The 13917-nt window shown below is 33.2% G+C and overlaps 1 protein-coding gene across 1 annotated transcript; it reads right to left on the reverse strand.

Annotated features, from left to right (window-relative positions):
- Positions 1-222: 222 nt before the first annotated feature.
- Positions 223-5809, reverse strand: LOC127712808 (acetylcholine receptor subunit delta-like). Its single transcript, XM_052219418.1, has 2 exons — positions 5683-5809; positions 223-512 (listed from the first exon to the last, which is right to left on the reverse strand). The coding sequence occupies exons 1-2, from the start codon at positions 5807-5809 to the stop codon at positions 223-225; spliced, it is 417 nt and encodes a 138-aa protein (XP_052075378.1).
- Positions 5810-13917: the final 8108 nt, after the last annotated feature.

Here is a 13917-nt window from a genome sequence, read left to right on the forward strand (position 1 = left end):
TCCATCTTCGACGTTGATGAGTCCTTCTTCGTGTGTATCAAATTGCAACTTATTTCTCCAGCAACACATTCTTCTTTGAAGTTTGACAGCAATTATAAATATTTTAGATTTTTCGTCACATTCATGTCTGTGATGTATTCTTAACTGGAACGAATTAACGACAAGAACTAAAATACAGTAACTCAGTTGAACTACGATGTAAATACTCAGGATGGATGTGATTTATGAATTGACGGGTAGTTGGGCTTTTATTATTGTACAATATACCGCGAACGACAAAAAGACAGTAACTGAATAAGACATTTTCTCGACAGCATCGGCAGGATTAATGAATACTATGGAATTAAGAATGCTCAGGAATATTAAAGGTATAATAATATTGACTATGTAATACGTAGGTTTACGGCGTAGATTAATTGTGAAAACAATCTCATGGCTACCTAATATCCTGTTTATCTGCACCGAAGTTGAAGTTATTGCCCACAAACTATTTTCTACGTATCCTCCCACTCCTAATTTTGAAGCAGAATAAAATCCAACTTCGTAATACCGATACGTCCATATGGTAAATATAACATGACAGGTCTGGTCATCAAATGGATAAAAAGTAACATCCATAGAACATTGACTTTCAAACATGTGATACGGATACCAAGATATTCGGCCGTCGTGTTTTACCAGGACATAATAAAAACTTCCACCTAGTACTTCAAACTTGTGAAAACCATTTTTTAATACAATGTCCGGTTTCCAAATCGTATCCTGAAATACATTAAGCATATAAGAATGTTAAAACCATCACTTAATTAAGTTGAAATGTAATTCCAATCGGAAGTAAATTTGCTCGTTTTTCATTGACAATTCAAAACAATTTATCATCAAATGTTAAGCCTTAGACATGATAGAAGAACACGATATTCAAGACACCAAGTTTTTGTATCAATTCATTTTCACAATAAGAAGGAAACGGACGTTTTATCTAAAGTTAATTGTAAATGTAACTGATGTTCAAAGCTGGACACAAGGATCATGTAACTCGACTGTATTATTCAATACCATAAACACATATGTTTGTCTACCATTTGAAATAGTTTTTCAAATTACAATCTTAAAGACAAATTGAAATTGGTGGTCCAACTTTATTTCGTAAGAAAAGAAATGCCTTCCTAGACAAGTAAAGTAAGGAACCTGTAATTCGGTGGTTGTTATTTCATTATTTTGTACGTAAATTTGGCCGTTAGTTTTCTCGTTTGAATTGTTCTACATTTGTCATTCCGGTACAGTATGTGCTTTGCACATTGTTGAAGGCCGTACGGTGACCAATAGTTGTTAATTTCTATGTCATTTAGTCTCTTGTAGAGAGTTGTCTCATTGGCAATACCACATCTACCTCTATATATATTTCAAATATTGTGTTTGATTTAGAGAGAAACAAATCGTACTTTCTAAAACACAACCCAGATTGAAAAAAAAATCAGAAAATGATATGATCGAGATGTTTCTCTTCTTATAGATTTTTTTCTTTATTCATACATGTCATATGAGAACAATTTCTTATCACAAGCTACATGTATGTTTATTCTTTAATATGTTTTATCACATACTCTAATAACATGCTCGGGTCCCTCTCATATCTTACATGTATGAACTGAAAATGAGAGTCATTTTAGAGCACAACTTAACGTTAAAAAAATGTTATTCGCCTCCCAATTGTGCACATTTCTATAAAGCAGCATTCGTGCAGTTTCTGCTTGTGGTGTATTTACATCCTATTTGATACTATATTTCGTTTTTCTATTATAATATCATCGTTAAAAGGATTATGCTTACAATGAAACTATTAAACCTAGGGTTAAGTGTTGAATTTGAAGTCAACCCTTCAAAAATTTACAAATTTATTACGAGTTGGTTGTTGAAAATAAGTTGCACAGATGATAATGGATTTTTCAATTTGTCGTAACAACAATCCTATCCTTTTTCCCAAGATATATATTCATATTTAGGTCATTATCTGCTTATCCTTCTATATCAACTTTTATTACCCCTTTGTTTGTTTAAAAGGGGTTTGCGTTACTCCCGCTTTAGCTCATTGTTGTTCTTTGTGCTCTTTTAAAAGTTAGTGTTTATGCTATATTTCTTTTAAATAACATTGCGAATCGTCACTTTAGAACCTTATTCCGTCAAACTTACGAAATTATATCGAAGCAATTATTTATAGATAAAAATATACTTATTTTGAACTATACATCTCTAAAATTAAATCTACAACGTCTATTAAATGACCCTCTAATATTTAGAAAAGACACAATTTCAGTCTTATATAAAATTTGCCACTATGTTAGGACGCAACAGCAATATCCCGTCATTTATAATATACACATTGTTAATTAATATTAAATTTGATATGAAGAACATTTTTAACAAGAAATGATTGTAACAGGATGCTGTTACGAAGTCTCCCAAACGAAGCTCCCATAATTCGTCATACCCAGGTTCGCCTGACATTGGGCAAAGTCCAGTAAAGATATATGCATTAGTAATGCCTAGGGACTGACCCTGTATATCATTCAAATCATCTTGGCATGACAAACCAGAATATATATGGTTTACGGGTGGGGATCGCGAGCATTTGCAAGATATTAGATCATTAGGGGTGGGGGGACTCCTGGGGACTGACCCTATTTATCTTTCGAATCTTTGTGACATGACAAACAGGAATATATATGGTTTAAGGGTGGGGATCTCAACCATTTGCAAGATATTAGAACTTTATCAAATGGCAGGGGGTGGGGTGATCCCTAGGAACTGACCCTATAAATCATTCAAATCTTCTTGACTTGACGAATAAGAATATATATGGTTTAGGGGTGGGGATCTCGATCATTTAAAAGATATTAGATCATTGGGGGTAGGGGGACCCCTGGGGACTGACCCTATATATCATTCGAATCTTTGTGACATGAAGAGCAGGAATATATATGGTTTAGGGGAGGGGATCACAACCATTTATAAGATATTAGAACTTTCTCTATTGGCAGGGGGTGGGAGTGACCCCTGGGGACTAATACTTTACTTCATTTAATGTGCTGTATCATGACTAACCGGAATATATATGGTTTAGGGGTGGGGATCTCAACCATTTGCAAGATATTAGAACTTTATCAAATGGCAGGGGGTGAGGGTGATCGCTAGGGACTGAACCTATATATCATTCAAATCTTCTTGACATGACGAATAAGAATATATATGATTTAGGGGTGGGGATCTCGACCATTTACAAGATATTAGATCATTGGGGGTGGGGGACCCCTGGGGACTGTCCAACATATCATTCGAATCTTTGTGACATGACGAACAGGAATATATATAGTTTAGGGGAGGAGATCTCAACCATTTACAAGATATTAGAACTTTCTCAAATGGCAAGGGGTGGGGGTGACCCCTGGGGACTAATGCATTACTTCATTTAATGTGCAGTACCATGACTAACCGGAATATATATGGTTTAGTGGTGGGGATTTCGACCATTTAAAAGATATTATAACTTTCTCAAATGGCAGGGGGTTGGGTGACCCTTGGGGACTAATCCTTTTTTTTTCATTTGATGAACTGTATCATGACAAACAAGAATATATATGGTTTAGGGGTGGGGATCTCGACAATTTACAAGATATTAGAACTTTCTCAAATGGCAGGGGGTGGGGGTGACCCCTGGGCATTTACCCTTTATTTCATTTGATGTGCTTTATCGTGACAAACCAGAATATATATGGTTTAGGGGTGGGGATCTTGACCAATTACAAGATATTTGAACTTTCTCAAATGGCAGGGGGTGGGGGTGACCCCTAGGGACGAACCCTTTATTTCATTTAATGTGATTTATCATGTAGAACATTTTCAATTATAAAGATTGCGTCTATCACTAACGATTTTCAAGTTACTATCATTTGAAAAAAAAATCCCATAGGGTTCTATAGTAAACCCCTCCCTTCTTTTGGTCCCTCAAAGTACCCCTTTTTAGACCCCAATGCACAAACGAAACCCTGATTGCACCACTAGACATGTTAATCTAACATATTGTGAAACCTTAAGTAAATCTGACTAGCGGTTTAGGAGAAATGGTGCGGACAAGTTCATTCAAAAAAGTGGCGGAAGAGCAAGAATAATAACTAGATTTGTAATTGCGAGCAATAACGGATGGCACCCTCGTCCTCCTATTGCCAGGGTAACGCCAGCCATTTTGAAAATTCCAAAGTCAAAGACCGCATCTACACATGCCAATTAACATTGTTGTAAAGTTTCATTAAGTTTGGAGCATTTTGAAATTTTGGACATTTTTGCTGTTTCCATGGTAACAGCGGCCATCTTGAAAGTGCAAACCCCCAATTTCAAATCTTCACATGGTGGTTTACATTATTGTAAAGTTCCATTACCTTGGGTCTATTCAAATCGGAGTTCCAGACTGGACAAAAAAGTGTGGAAGAAAAATGATAATAAAAATAATAAAAAAATAAAAAGAAACGTAGAATAACAATATGTCACCCCAACTCCGTTGAGGGTGCCATAATAATAACTAGAAATTTTCCATCAGTGAATGCAGATATATGCATTACAACAGATCTTTCTGCCGGTTTTCATAACGTTTTTCAATTTTCAACAATTGTGCTGTTTCCATGGCAACGACGGCCATTTTGAAAATTCAAAAGTCAAAAGCTACATTTATGTAAGGTGTTTAACATTTTTGTAAAGTTTTGAGCATTTTGATATTTTTGCCTTGTTTCCATGGTAACAGCAGCCATTTTGGAAATTCCAAAGTGAAATGCCACATCTAGATTTGCCAGTCAACCGTTCTGCAAAGTCTCATACATTTTTAAAGAATTTTTTGATCAGTTTCCATGGCAATATTGTAGATCTGAGGATTCCCAAAATCATCCAAAACATCTATATGGAGGACAGCTACAATGTGTAAAAATTTGATAATCCAATGTTCAGGCATACTCAAATTATTCACTCAAAACTAAAATCTTATTTTTCCTCTTTTTTACTGTTACCATGGTAACAGTGGCCATCTTGGAAGTGCCAATTCTCACTGCACTTCTGGCAATGGTGGTTAACGTTATTGTATAGTTCCATTACAATTGGTCCATACGATTCCGAGAAATAGTGTGGACAAAATGTGTGGAATAATAATAAAAATAAAAAACAGAATAGTACAATAACAATATGTCACCTGACCTCCGTCAGGGTGACATAATAAGAACTGAGCAAAAACAATGAGTCCGTTTGGGAGACTTAATTAAACGAAATAGTTACTTTTGAACATATAATATGTGGTTGCATATGGAGCATGTAGAGGTGGAATGTCTTTTATAAATGATTTAATCAAGTTGAAAGAAGAAATCGCATGCGACAAATTCATCAGTTCGACAGAACAAATGTTTAAAACAAAAGTTAAACCTGTGGTTGATAAAACAGTATTTTGATTGTTACTTACCTGAAGAACTAACATGTCGTAAATATCATTGTAAGCCTCTCTATCCCAAACTAGCTGGTCATCCCACCATATAATATCCAAGTAACCTGAAACAGCAATCTTTTCTGCCACCTCATCAAAATCATGAATGCTGTACAGCTCGAAATCTACAGTCACTAGAATAGCATCATCTTAATCGTTTATCGGTCTAACTTGTTTATTGTAACTTTTATTAATGAATAATTCGGTGAACAGATTCTTAGCATCATCTGAAGTTTGACAAAAACTATTGCTTATAGTCAACAGTAAACAAATAATGCGTATTTCGTTTGCCATTAAACCTCTTTCCTCGTTCTTCTAAACTTATATATTATTATGCAATGATGGTGCTCAATTCTATCGTATTTTATGTCAGCGTGATTTATTCGAAATGAGAAAAAATTACTTTACTGGAAATTTAAATGTACGTAAATATACATATCCATGTTTACAAAGATCAATACACAGCTTTGTCTTATTTGCTCATCAAACATATTAAAACTCAAATTATGATTACATGTTTTTCCTTAAGACATTTGAAAACGCGCGAGGGACATTGGTGGCATTGTTGATTATCAGAGGAAAATAGGTGAAGAACACCAAATTGATATTTAAATGACAACGCCAACTACAAAGAACGCTAAGGACTGAGCAACTCGAACACCACCATAAAACAAGGTGATATCAGGTGCTCTTTGAGCGTGAACAGATGCTGCTCTACATACATGTGACACTGTTCCTCTTTGTCATGTAAGGACAAATGATGAGATAATGTTTAAAAACTATACATCAAAAACAAATTACATAAATAAATAATTAAAAGCAATTATAGGTCACTGTATGTATTGCCTCTAACAATATACAAAACCCTATAATCTAAATTCGTAAGGTAGGTGACCCATGGAAATCAGCAGCCTTTTTCGGGGTAAACAAACCCGAATTCGCTATGTAGGTGTTCATTCAATTCTACCGATGGGTTTCATTTACTTTTCATATTTAACATGGATTACAAATATGAACAGTATTGCACTGATGACACTACAAACTATAGGTCTGTTTATCTTTAGTGTGTTCTAATTGAAGACCCTTGGTTGTTTCAACTGCTTGTTGAACATGTGTACTTGCCTTTGAACTAGCTTTAACCGAAAAATACATTTAGAAAAATAAATCAAAATTCTTGCCTACTCCAATAAGCTGTTTGATTTAACAAGGAATATTTGTTGTTAAAAAGTTCTGTAAGTTGAAAATTTGTTAACGCGCCTTTTATGTTCCCTAAATGACTTTATTGCTGTTTTATTTAGAAACGAATATCTTTTGTTAAACAGTTCTTTAAGTTGAAATTTTATAATGCGCCTTTTACATCCTTAAAAGACTTTCTTGTTTGTCAATGTCTATGCAGAAGTGTAAAATTGTAGCGGTTATCATTTCTATGAGGTTGATAAACTTGTTAATTTTACAAACTATTTTCTATCCAGGTATCTCGTGAAATAGCTTTATCATGTGTTTTTTCAAGGCTGCTTTATTAAAAGGAAAATGAGATTGGGATGTAATCTGTGATAATTAATTGTTTAGACTTTTGTGCAGCTAATTACAATTTCCAAGCGGGAAATCATTTTATAAAAAAATATTTTTTTCATATATGTTCACTTTGCAAATTGATATATATCTGGAAGCAATCTTACTGAACAAAAATTAATAAACGACACAGAAAGAAATACAAATAAGAGCAAGGTTATTGATATAAACACAGGGAAATTTGCTCACAAGAAAATTGTCACGTGCATTTCACGTGAATTGAGATTCATATGAACAACACGTGAACTTTACCAAAAAAAATTGTATTGTTTACGATTTGAACTAAATTTTTAAATTTCGATGTTATTTGAATAAGTTTATTTAAAAAAAAAAATCATTTGATTTTCACTTGAAATTCACATGTGTTTCACATGAGAGTCATATAAGTTTCAACGGAGATGAAGTAAGTTTACGTGAGTTACACGAATAATTCCGTTTGAGGTGAAATTCACGTGAGATTCACATGAATCTTAATTCACATGAAATTCGTGTGAGTGGAATTTCTCTGTGTATTTTGAACTGATTTTATTTCCTTGACTAACATATAAAGTGTAGAAGATAACTGTTAAACCATTCACAATTTTTGAAGATTTCCAATTTGACATACTATATATATATATATATATATATTTCGCTAATGTTTTTTTTTCTTCGTTTTGTCAAATAAGATGCGTTGCTTAATACAGTACCATAATGTGAGGATAAGAAGAACTCGTTCATCATTCAGGCACAATTTTAAATCTGTATCCACCAAAAAATTTATTGTCAATAAGAAATTGTATACATTAAGCATTTTAAACTTAACAATGTTTTGAGAATTTCATTTTTTAACTATTACGTATTTTAACGTAATGTCAAACGTTTTATATTATTATTTTTTTTTTTTCATTCTTTTTTATTTCCGTGGTTTTTAACGGAATTATAATTTTCTAGATCAATTACGAAAACTTAAAGGGATGACGAAACTAATATTCCAATTATTTTATATGGAGAAATTGCATACGGTTCATTAGATAAACTGGTGGTTTTGTTGCAAGATTTTAATGTCAATATAAACAAATACATTGAGATGACATAGCTTTACATTCACGTTTACTTTACTCGGTAATCTGAGTACAAAATTTGTGCTCGAAACACCAAATTCTGGACTTTTAACGTGTAGGTTAACAAGCTAACAGTTCACAGAAAGAAACGTCACCCTACTAGGACACCATTTCTACCTCCGAGCCGACCAGTCTGTGATCTTATCCTTAAATGCCGCGTGTTTAGCGTTGAAACAACAAATACCAATTTTAACGTTTTTGTTTGACCGGGTGTGGATTCGAACTAACAACCTCCCGCTCTTGAGGCGATCACACTCCCACGAGACGGTAGTATAGATTATCATACCAAAAACTCAAGTACAATAATCAATACAGTTTTACAGAACTATCACAGTTACTAAAGCGAGCTAAAAGTATCTAACCTATATCATATGCCTTGAATGATATTGGAAAATACACGTTATACCGATGGCAGACTTCATAGTAGATTTCATTGATCAACGCTCTCTGCAATTTATTAACTCTTGTACCAATTATTTGAGGGGTTTGCATGTAGCCAGCTGTTGCAAAGCTAATTTCTGTCCTTTTTGAATATATTCTCATTTTCCAGTGTTTTTCCAAGTTTTACGTCCAACCTCACTGTAGACCTCCTATTGCAAGACCTACTTATTGTATTTAAAATTTATGTGTTCTTATCATTAACATGCATGAAATATTTGCCACTGGACGTAAAGCAAACAATAATCAATCAACTTCATAAATTATTCCATGTACATAGTACACGAAGACAAGATCTTGTAATATGCTATAATGTAAAATTTCCATTTAAATCACTCAAAAATTATACTGTATCAATTGCAATAATACTGCCAAATTTGTTATTGTTTTGGGTTTTTTTTGCCAATTTTTGCGAGTTACTACATAACTGAACACTGACATTGCAGAGAAAACACATCTCTGACCAGACTATATGCGGATGATACTTCGTTTAATTACTCGGGGCACGACGAAGAACATATAAAAACTGTTATTGATCGTGATCTCGAGGAGCTGAACGAATTGTCATGTCTTTTAATCCAGACAAAACAGAAATAATGATTTTTTTTTCAAATAATGACGCACCAGATCTAAAATTCTGCTGAAATGATAAAGAAATCCCTATTACAAAATGCCACAAACACCGTGGGTAACGTTTTTTCTGATGCTCGTTTGAATAGCCATATATGATTTTTTATTATTAATTGTTTTGGCTTTTAACTAGCTGTCAGTAACTGCGAGTACTCTCAAATCGTACTTTCTTGTTTATTTGACCTGTTGATACTTATTGTATTGCTTTTTTGTTATCTAATGTTATTCAGGGTTATGTCTGGTCTATATACCAGCTTTGATAAGTGTTTGGTATTACTATAAATTTTCACTTCGTACTATGAACATCAAAATTATTTATTTTGTAAAAATATTTCCTTTCTCTATTGGAACTGTACACGTATACCTAACAACAAAATTATTTTCATTTACCTGTGTTTAAAGTTATTGCAAATGGCTGATATTTTTGTTCGAGCATATTGTTTTTCTTTATTTGTTTAACATTTCATACCGATATAGCATGTTACTTTTATTATTCTTTCCTTCGTTTATTTATTTTGTATTTACATTGTATCATAGGTCAAATTTATTTGTTCAGTGTATGTTCAATGGTGTTAATATGTCCTTTGATTGAGTTAAGCTATTTCAGTTGATATTTTATAGTGTGTCTTTCTATGTTGTGATGTTACACTATTGTTTCAGAAAAAGGGTGAAGGTTTGGTACCATTAAAACGTTTAAACCCGCTGCATTTGTTTGCACCTGTCCTAAGTCAGGAATTTGATGTTCAGTAGTTGTCGTTTGTTGATGTGGTTCATCAAGTGTTTTCGTTTCTCGTTTTTTATATAGATTAGACCGTTGGTTTTCCCGTTTGAATGGTTTGACACTAGTAATTTTTGGGGCCCTTTATAGCTTACTGTTCGGTGTGAGCCAAGGCTCCGTGTTGAAGACCGTACTGTGACCTATAATGGTTTACTTTTATAAATTTTGACTTGGATGGAGAGTTGTCTCATTGGCACTCATACCACATTTTCTTATATCTATATATAGACAATCTGATTATTAGTGTTACGAAACATTTAACTATACTGAGAAAACTCAAGTACCAACTTTGTAGAACAAATTTAGAAAAACTCTATAAAGTATTTATAAGACCAATTTTTGAATATGCAACTGAGGTTTGGGATAATTGTGGGATAGGATATGCTAATAAAATTGAAAGTCTCGATTCGAAGTTGTTAGAATAGTTACTGGTTTGCCTATAATTACAAAAACTGAAAGTCTGTATGTGGAAGTTGGGTGGAAAACTTTAGCTGACAGGAGGGAAAGACGAAAATTACAAGTGTTTTCTAACATACAATATAAACAAGTTCCGGATTATCTATGCAATTTTGTTCGACCCAGTGTACAGAGCACATGAGGGGCGAAAGATACCAGAGGAACATTCAAACTCATAAATCTCAATCACAACTGTTTATCCCTTGAGAAATGGCAATGATTATCCCTTTCTAAAGAATATTTATACCATCAACTATTAGACTATGGAATCATACCGATTTGTCCCTTCGAAAATCAGACGCTATCTAAAAATTTAAAATCCAATTAAAAAGGCTAAATACTATAAATAAAGATGTACCTCATCACTATCTATATGGACCGAAGAAGGTGAGTATAATTCTAACACAATTAAGATGCTACTCATCTTTCTTGAATTATGACTAGTTCAGAGTTAATATAATTGCTGACCCATCTTGTCTTTGTGGATGCACATCATTTCCTTTTCGAGTGTTTTTTATATACAGACCAGAGAGAAATTCTAACGAACAATCTAAGATGGCTGCCTGATGACCTTATATTGAATGTTAAGTTACTAACATCTGGTAATCCGAACTTCTCGTATGAATAAAACGTCCATATATTTAAACATGTATTCGAGATTATTAAAAGGTCTGAGAGATTTCTTGTTATATGATACTGAATAGTGTATTTGCTGTACATTCACAACATCATCATCATCATTACCAATTTTTTCTTTATTATTGTTTCATCTTTTTTTTCAATAGATAGACTTGTAAAGTATTGTATATTCTGAATTATAGCATGCTCATGTTAATATTGTGTTTTTATGTATTGTTATTCGGAGCGGACTTCATAAGTATGGTTTACTTGTGCCCAATCCATTTTACTTTGATTAAATAAAATATTTTTAAACTAAACTAGAACACTTATAATTTTTTTTTTAATATTTCTTTACTATAATGGCTCTTATCTTCTGTTTTATTACAAAATATTAGATATGGTCTGGTGTTTCTTGTTTCTCATAGGTATATTTGGTCACTTGTTTCCCAATATATCTTTTGTATTTTTTCACTATTTTGACATATTGACTCGAATTTACTTTTTTAAATGATATTGACTCCATGTTACTAAGAAAAGTAACATCGAGTTAATATAATTTCCAAAAAATAGGAACATCGAGTCAATATAATTTTCAAACTTACACTATTTACATATGTAATATATAGATTAAGAACTTTCACTCAGTCAATACATTATAAATTATATGGACCTGTTGGAGTATATGGAAACTCAGACTTCGTCCACGGTCAAAAGAATCTGACCAAGTCCATATATATTCGAGCTCATCAAAAGCCAATAATTGATAATTATAATATATGAGTATGTCAGGCGATTAAAAAACTAAGCAAAGTAAAAGTTTTTTTTTCGAAGTGTTTATGCTTAATTTAGACGGGATAAGGGATTGATAGACGACTAAAGAAAACATATTTGTTTTCATATAATACATTGTATTTCGATTTAAGAATGATGATCAACCTTGCGAAAATATCTCATCAAAACACATTTTGAACAAGCCTCTCAAGCCTACATAACCTGATGTTACATTTAGGCTATTAAATACGATTTTGTTTCATTGAAGTTTACAGGCATAGTTTTTTTATTGAAAAAAAACTTAAACAGAAATGTATTTATTAAAGTTGAGCATACACGTGTTTCTATTTATGTAAACAAACACACGTGAATGTGTGTCTTTATAGTGGTCATCTATTGGTGTTTTATATTAAATAAACAGATTTCTGTTTTAAATATATGATATTTCGGATTGGTCAATATTTGTCGCAGTGCGTAAATATATAGAGTACGATATATTAATATGTAAATAGCACGTGATATTTTAAGCGCGAATAGTTTTCTTGTTAAAGTAAGTTAAAGAATATTGTCATTCGAAGGTCGTATATAGTACAGTGCAGTTAAGGTTAGTGAAAACATGACCGAGCCAGTCCCACTAGATTTGAATGAAGACGAATTGTTAAGAGACCCTTTACGCAGTCAGTCTGAGCGTCATAACGCTTCCAATTCACAAGCAAGTCAACAAAACCGTGACTTAGTAGACACTTTTAGCCTTTTAAAAAATTACTTAGATAAGAAACTCGTTGATTTAAAGTCCGACATTCTTTCAGAACAAGACAATTTGTCAAAGAAATACAGAGATGAGGCTAATATTAAGTTTAAATCAGAAGGGAATCGGTTTCAGTTTCGTTTTAACAACAGTATTATGGATGGTCTTAACAAAATGCACACATACCTTGTATCTGTACCTTTCTTCTATTGCTAGTGATTTGCTGGGTAAATGTAAAGAAAGAAATAAACTCATCAGGATTCCTGATAACTCCTCCGGGGGGGGGGCTACTGTTAAAGAATACGACAGCAATGATATCGCCGATAATGATGAAGACGAGAAAAAGACAAGCGCCCTTAAATCTTTTAAGGAGAAAAAGACCCGCTCTCAGCCGTATACAACTAGGCCAACTCCAGCAGTTGAAAATATCGCTACTGCCCCTGCTCCTACTCCAGCTTACGATTTCAGTCGTTATCAACAACCCTCTCGTGCCAGCACCACACGGCGTGAGCCGTGCACCATTGACATGTGTCCCTTCTGTAAGCAGTATGGTCACTTGAGAAGAAACTGCCCCCTCAACTTCAGGTCAGCCACAGTTTCAGCACCCAGTAACTAGCTAGCCAAACAGCAAAGATCCAGTTACTGTTTATTTAATTATAAGTATGTATGTGTTTATCTTCTTGCTGTGATAGCAATAAAGACGAACTTGACGAATTTATGTCACAAGTTCATTTTCTTGAGAAAAAAAAGATTTTTCTGCTAGTCATAATTTTAAAGGAGTTGAAGGCAGGATTGCTAAGCATTACGATATTTAGGTTAAGATTGGAGCTATTAATTGTGTTTTAGGGCTTATACTGTAGAATTAGAAAATAAGATTTTTCACAAAATGTGCAATGAATTAGAAAGAAAGAGTGATCAAACATGCCTTATTGTCGTACTTTATTTATGGGCAAAAGGTTGCAATGGTTTACTGATAACCAAAACTGTGTACGTATAGTATAAAACAGGAAGGAAGATATACAAAAATCTTGTCTATTCTATAATATGTATTTGTAAAGAGCATAATATATTCATTGAATTACAATGAATTCCTCGCACAATGAACTCAAAAGCAGATAATATTACCAGAATGAGTGATAATGAGGATTGGCAAATTTCAGATGATTTTTTTTAATTTTTGGAATGTTTATGGGGACTTTTTATAATTGGTAGGTTTGCTAGCGTGATGAATAACAAGACAAAAAGGTTCAACTCACTTTTCTGGAATCCGATCGCAGAAGCGGTT

This window comes from Mytilus californianus, unplaced genomic scaffold, assembly GCF_021869535.1.
Source record: "Mytilus californianus isolate M0D057914Y unplaced genomic scaffold, xbMytCali1.0.p SCAF_8, whole genome shotgun sequence".
Taxonomy (NCBI): Eukaryota; Metazoa; Mollusca; class Bivalvia; order Mytilida; family Mytilidae; genus Mytilus; species Mytilus californianus.